The sequence below is a fragment of the Cibotium barometz genome, chromosome 1, assembly GCF_041138505.1.
Source record: "Cibotium barometz isolate CiBa-2024 chromosome 1, ASM4113850v1, whole genome shotgun sequence".
NCBI lineage: Eukaryota > Viridiplantae > Streptophyta > Polypodiopsida > Cyatheales > Cibotiaceae > Cibotium > Cibotium barometz.
In genome coordinates, this window is record NC_141046.1 from 27,457,592 (window position 1) to 27,465,048 (window position 7,457).

General features: G+C 42.4%; 1 protein-coding gene across 1 annotated transcript; it reads left to right on the forward strand.

The window, feature by feature from the left end:
• The first annotated feature begins 2,018 nt into the window (after positions 1-2,018).
• On the forward strand, positions 2,019-4,882 carry LOC147641813 (putative L-type lectin-domain containing receptor kinase S.7). The gene has a single exon (XM_086799935.1). It carries the CDS (start codon positions 2,491-2,493, stop codon positions 4,573-4,575), a length of 2,085 nt encoding a protein of 694 aa, XP_086656061.1. The 5' UTR covers positions 2,019-2,490; the 3' UTR covers positions 4,576-4,882.
• The last annotated feature ends 2,575 nt before the right edge of the window (positions 4,883-7,457 follow it).

The following is a 7,457-nucleotide window of genomic DNA, read 5'->3' on the forward strand; positions in this document are numbered from 1 at the left end:
TTCCCTTGCGCCCACCCGTGTAGGGGGGGTTTACACACACGTCACGCTTCCCTTGCCCGTCTGCAATTTCTAAATGCCTCTTATGTAACGGGTTTCACACAACACTTTGCTTGCCTCATTTGTAAAACTTTCCCCCAAAAAAAAAAAAAAGGTGGTCACTTTTCTTTGAAACTCCCCAGTGCCCCACCCAAGCTCATGAGACTAGGGAAGTCTCTTCTGTGCATCTCCCTGCTTATGTGACATTTACGGTTATATGTGTATTTCTTAAATGGGCTACAAAAATCGTTGGCTCGTTTTCAGCGGATAAAAATACACCATAATTTTATAGCACTACGCAACTATTCGCCCCACTCTGAAAGAGCCACGCAGGTTCTGCATGATGAGTAGAGTCAGTGGTACACATTCAACCGTGTAACAACTCTGACACACAAAGGTGAAGGCTAGTTATTTTAATGCCATAGAAAACCACCCTAAAAACTCGTGAAAGGATTTCAAGTGGACTCATACCTTTATATATAAATAGAGAGAGAGAGGGGTATTAAAGTCGCTAGAATGCAACACGAGGGCATATACGACCAACGATGCATACCTTTATATATATATATATATATATATATATATATATATATATAAATAGAGAGAGAGAGGGGGGTATTAACGTCGCTAGAATGCAACACGAGGGCATATACGACCAACGATGGGACTTGAACTCGGGAGAGAAAGAGAGAGATTATTTGATTTTTTTCTCAAAAACAAGTTCGCAACTCGAGACTCTTAGCAAAATGAACATAACCCTTTAGGTTGAACTTCTAAGTACATTTAGTTAAGCTTCTTCGTACAAAAAGATAATTGTACATTTATTTTCCATAATATATAATTACAACTTTCTCCCCAAAAAAAGTTTGCAAGCAAATATTTACACACCATTATGGTTATTTATGTTTGCCAACCTAACAAGTTTACGTAAATATAATTCACAAGCGTGCAATATTCAATGAACCCACACCACTTTTTGACCATCTGCATCTTGTCCCTTGCTCTTCATGTTACCAAACTCAACAAATGCTTGTGCTCTTTCAGGCTTTTTTGGACACTCCTACTCTTTCTCTTTGTACAACTGTGTGGCATTGTCTTACTATCTCCTTTGAATGCTTAATCTAGCATTACACCCCCCACGGGTGCGCTTTTCTAGTGTTAACAAAATGAGATCAGTACCTTGATTGAGCATCACACTAAGCTCAACTGGTGGTACACTTTTATTCGATGTAATAGCTATGACACACAAGGGTAAATAATAATTATTTTAACGCCATAGAAAAATATCCTATGAGCTCGTGAAAGGTTATCCCATATATATATATATATATATATATATATATATATATAAGAGAGAGGGGGATTAGAGATATTTTTTTCTTAAAAACCTAATTTTTTAAAAAAGTTTGCAAGTTGAGACTACTACCAAAATGAGCATAACCCATAGATTACTAATTTTTTATATTATGTTGAAATTCTAGATATATTTAGTTAAGCTTCTTCGTATAAAAAGCTAATTGTATCCCAATGTGGTGGTAGCTCAAGCCTCGGGGAGGTCTTGGGTTCAATAGGTAATCTTGGGCCTAAGGCTAGTGGGAAAAAAAAGAGCTATTTGTACAATTTTCTTCCATATATAATTACAACTCTCTCCCAACAAAAAAAAGAAAGAAGAGAGAGTTTGGGTTCAATAGGTAATCTTGGGCCTAAGGCTAGTGGGAAAAAAAAAGAGCTTGGGTTCAATAGGTAATCTTGGGCCTAAGGCTTGGGCCTAAGTGGGAAAAAAAAAGAGCTATTTGTACAATTTTCTTCCATACATAATTACAACTCTCTCCCAACAAAAGAAGAAGAAGAAGAGAGAGTTTGCAAGCACAGTGCACAGCACTATGGTTATTCAACCTAAAAAGTTCACATAAATAGGATTCACAAGCGATCCAACGAACCCACAGTGCACACCACTTTTTTGACCATCTTCATCCTGTCCCTTTCTCTTCATGTTACCAAACTCGACAAATGCTTGTGCTCTTGCAGGCTTTTTTGGACACTCCTACTCTTTCTCTTTGTACAACCGTGTTGCACTGTCTTACTGTCTCCTCTGAATGCTTAATCCTAGCATTACACCCCCTTCTTGTGCCCTTTTCTAGTGTTAACAAGAGGCGATCAGTACCCTAATTAAGCATCGCACTAACCTCAGTACCTTAATTAAGCTCAGTACTTTCTCACACTCTCTGAACCTTCGAAAACAAAAAATTTGCAATTTATCCTGCAGTTTTTTTGCAACCTTCAAACTCTCCATAGCTCGACTTCTTCTTTGCAGTAACTCCCCCAGTTCAGACAATGCCCAATGGCCATTGCAGCATCAGTTGCCCATTTTAGGCTTACACTGGTGCTCTCTAAACCTTAGAGAACCAGAAATTATAGCATACTGTAGCTTAATTACCATCTCCAATCTATACAATGCCCCCCTTGCAGTGGCTACCCCAGCATCACGCACAACTTGCAGCTCTTTCATCGCTAATTTTCATATCAATTTGCCAGCTTCCATGGCTAGCAAGAGCCCAAGGTGCCATCTCTTTCTCCTACCCAAATGACGCTTCTGTAAATTTCTTACTTCTAGGGGATGCCGTAGAGAGTCATGGTCTCATAGAGCTCACATCCAGCGCAGATTCAGAAGCTATGAGCGGCAGTGCGGGCAGATTTCTGTGCAGAACACCTATAAGGATGGTGGATCCTCAAACAGGCCAAACTGCATCCTTCACTACATCATTCTCATTCCGAATCTACACCGTCAACAGCTCATACCAAGGTGATGGCATGGCCTTCCTCATCGCCCCCGACAATTACACAGTGGGCAGCTATGGTGAGCAATTGGGTGCATTCACGTCATCATCCGGAGGGCCAAATGATCACACATTTGCCGTCGAGTTTGACACGTGGCAAAACCTGGATGTGCATGACCCCAATGGAAACCACATTGGGCTGGATGCTACCAACATCACTTCCTTCTCCTACAACAATGCAAGCAATGTGGGTGTCCAGCTGAATGATGGCTCTGTCATCACTGCTTGGATCAAGTATGATGGTGCCTTGAGAAATCTGCAAGTGAGGATCAGTGTGGATTCCATGGAGCCTCTAGAGCCTCTCATAGATGCCAATGTCAGCTTTGCAAGGATGTTGAATGAGTTTATGTATGTCGGGTTTTCAGGGTCAACTGGGTTTAGCAATGAAGCCCACACTCTCATGTCATGGACATTTTCAAGCTGGGGCCTGCAAGAGTCATCATCATCATCAGGGGCGGGTGTTGGACCAGCCAAAGGTAAAAATGGAGCAAGTATTGCATTAGCCATCTGTCTGATCCTAGCTCTTGCTGTTCTAGCTTTTGGTCTGCTCTCATGGAGGATGACTGCCAGAAGAGGCGGGAAAAGCTATTTTCGAAGAGCTAAAGACTACGACTCCAAGCTATCTACATGTGCATACCCTAGACCCTTTACTTATCGAGAGCTTTATGCAGCCACCAAAGGGTTTGGTGACAAGCAGAGGCTTTCAAGGGAGGAAGGTGTTGGGAGTTTCTTCAAAGGGGTGCTTGTGGATTCAGGGGCTGTTGTGGCTGTGAAGCAGGTTGCCAAGGACCCCCAGGAGGGGCTTGAAGAGTTCCTACTGGAGGTGAGCTTGCTGAGTAACCTTCCCCATCGCAACCTCGTCCCTGTGCAGGGCTGGTGCTTGGAGAAGGGGGAGCTGATGCTTGTGTATGAGTTCATGCCCAATGAGAGTTTGGACAGGTACCTCTTTGATGGCCACTATGAAGTCCTGTTGTGGTCACAGCGATACAACATAGTCACTGGGATCGCCGAAGGTTTGATGCATTTGCATGAGGGCACACATCATAAACACCATCACCTGGATGAGCAGCATACAGAAGCTACACATCAGAATCACATCAAAAGAAGCAAGAAGAAGAGGGGTGAGCATAATGTCTTGCTGCACAGGGATGTGAAGGCAAGCAATGTGATGCTGGACAACAACTTCAATGCACGGCTAGGTGATTATGGGCTTGGGCGACTGGTGTGTAGGCACAGGAGGGAAGATTCAATGGTATTGGAGGGCACATTCGGCTACATAGCACCAGAGGTGGTGGAGACCGGCAAAATGACCACTAAGGCAGATGTGTTCAGCTATGGCATAGTGGCATTGGAGGTGGCATGTGGCCGGAGGGCCATAGATGGAGGGGAAGTGCTGGTTGACATGGTGTGGGAGCTTGAGAGGCAAGGGTGCATCCTCGGTGCAGCGGACAAGAGGTTGAAGGGGTGTTTTGATGTGAGGGAGATGGAGTGCCTGTTGCATTTGGGCCTTCTTTGCACATTACCAGACCCAGGCCTCCGCCCCTCCATATCCCATGTCCACAGCATCCTCCATGGTGACTGCCTTCTCCCTCAATTGCCCCCATCTTCTAAACAACCTTCCCGGCTGCTCTCCTGCTCTAATAACCCCGACGAAATCCGAGCTTCTCTACAAATCTCCATTGATGAGCTTCTCTCTTCCTAAACCCAATCAAGATGTGGGTGCAATCTAGGGTTGAATGATGTCTTGGAGTTACTCATTCCAAGGTGAAGTCAAGGGTTGTGCATCCATAGCACAACTGGTTTGGTTTCCTTGCAGCCTTTGTACAGTCATGTCTAAACTGCTACGACCGCAGCAAGCTGTCATCAGAATGCTTCCAGTACTTGCTGTACAGGCGGACCTATGTTTTGTGCATCTGTGTGTTTGATCAATGTCCCTGGTTTTAATATGCAGTTGTAGTGTGTGTGGGTTCAAAATACATATTTGCCTTCCGCAAGGTTTGTTGTACACATTCTGTGGTGTTTTCTTCTCAGTATTAGTGTTGGCTATGCCACCCTATGTTACAATGTTGAGATGTAGCTTCTCTTGTTAAGCTCAAGAAGTTCAAGCCAGCTATGGAGGGCAAGTTTTGATGACAAGGTGTGTTTGCAGAGTGTCCATGGCCTTTTTTCTCAGCATTAGTGTTGGCTATGCCACCCTATGTTACAATGTTGAGATGTAGCTTCTCTTGTTAAGCTCAAGAAGTTCAAGCCAGCTATGGAAGGCAAGTTTTGATGACAAGGTGTGTTTGCAGAGTGTCCATGGCCTTTTTTCAAATCCATCTCAACTCTTCACACTAATCTTTTTTATTGATGATAATCATGGCTTAAAAATCACAGTTGTTAGTTTTGGCAGCCTTGAAAAGCCTTACCCGTGTCTTAGTGTTGACAGCTGGTGTGCTTGGGTAGCTTGTAGAGCTTATGCCTAAGGCGGGTTTCACAAGCGTCCGCGGATGCGTGCGCCACCCAAAGTTCGTCCAATGCATGCATGCCACGTAAGTACTGGATGGCCTGCTTCTTCTATTCACACCCAAATCCCGCGTCCGGTAGGTGGCATGCCTAGTCACCGACGCATTTCCCTGCTTCGTGACCGGCAGGGATGGCTCGCCCAAGCGCAAACCCCGTGCCCGCGTGCTCTGCGGCATCAATCACGACCTCTCCTACCTTCGCCCCGTCACACCCTGCTCCCGCCATCTCTGCATGCGAGTATAGGGCATTCTTTTTGTGGCCCCGTTTTGGCATGTTATATTTGTAGGTGGGCGGTGTTTGTGAAATGGAACTTGGAGATGTTTGCGGGTGCAGCCAGAAAGTGTGCGCCTGCCTTGCCTAACATGTTGTTGCGTCCGCCGGACGCTTGTGAAACCCACCTAATAATTGGGACATATACTTAATCTCTCAACCGAATCTCTCTACTAAAGCATGGCTAAATCAATAATAAACATCTAAATACATTCTATAATGTGTATAACCTTGTATAAAACTTATGGATCAAATGTTAGAATCAACATTATTTAACAAAGAGATTAGATGATAATTAAGATGTGATTAGTGAGCAATTAACTGATAGCTTAATGTAGGCATGGGTAATCAAAAACCAACAAATTCTCATTAGGCCAATACCTCAATTTATAGAGTTTACATCCAAGCATCTAATCCCACTGATCTTTCCTTGATTCACTCCACCTCTTTTGCTTGATTCTCTTCACCTCTTCCCAGAATATCTTCACACCTCCTAACGATAATTAAGACGTGATTAGTGAGTAATTAACTGATAGCTTAATGTAGGCATGGGTAATAAAAAACCAGCGAATTCTCATTAGGCCAATGCTTCAATTTATAGAGTTTACATCCAAGCATCTAATCCCACTGATCTCTCCTTGATTCACTCCACCTCTTTTGCTTGATTCTCTCCATCTCTTTTCAGAATATCTCCACATCTTCTAAATCTCCTCATGCTATCCTTTATTATCTCCCAGTAGATACTTCTCACCTTTTCACGAGTTCTCTCACATTTATAGATTCTTTTTTACTACAGTCTCTTGCTAAGGGCTTGTTCCAGCACACACCCTACTCACTTATATATTTCAACACCTTCCCTCAAGTGAATACTCCTAGCACACCTGGATCCTATACCAAGTTTTCCTCTTACTTGATAGTCTACGACCAGTGCCTAGCACACATCCTCTCAAGTGAATAATCCTAGCACACCTGGACCCTATACCAAGTTTCCTTCTTACTTGATAGTCCGCAACCAGTGACTTGGACATCACATCTCATTCATTCACATCCCGATTCACATCACATCACATCTATTCACATACATCACATTCATTTACATCACATCCATTTACATTCATCACATCACATTCATTCATTCATATCCATCACATTCATTCATTCATATCCACGACATTCATTCTCATAACAATCCCATCACATACATTCTATCCACATTATATCACATCACTTCTATCCACATCATATCTCATTCATACACATCTCATCTCATTCATCCATATCCATCCAATCGTTCACATGTACGACTACTCACATCTATCCATACATTCATATCTATCATTTCACATCCACATATATTCATGTCATATCACATCTCTTTACATCACATCACATTCATTCATATCCATCACATTCATTCATTCATATCCACCACATTCATTCTTTCACATACATCCACATCGATTCTTAACATACACATCCATATCCATCCTTCACATACACATTCACATCCATTCTTCACATACACATCCATATCCATCCTTCACATACACATTCACATCCATTCTTCACATGCACATCCATATTCATCCTTCACATACATATTCACATCCATTCTTCACATACACATCCACATCCATCCTTCACATACACATTTACATCCATTCTTTCACATACGCATCTTTCTATGCATAAAAATTAATTTTAATGAGAATAACACTTTTGAAATAAAAATAATTTCTTTATGCATCTTTCTATGCATAAAAATCAATTTTAATGAGAATAACACTTTTGAAATAAAAATAATTTCTT

Bases quoted from the DNA above. Each gene is read 5' to 3' on its own strand.
- LOC147641813 (XM_086799935.1), top strand. From the start codon at position 2,491: ATGCCCCCCTTGCAGTGGCTACCCCAGCATCACGCACAACTTGCAGCT.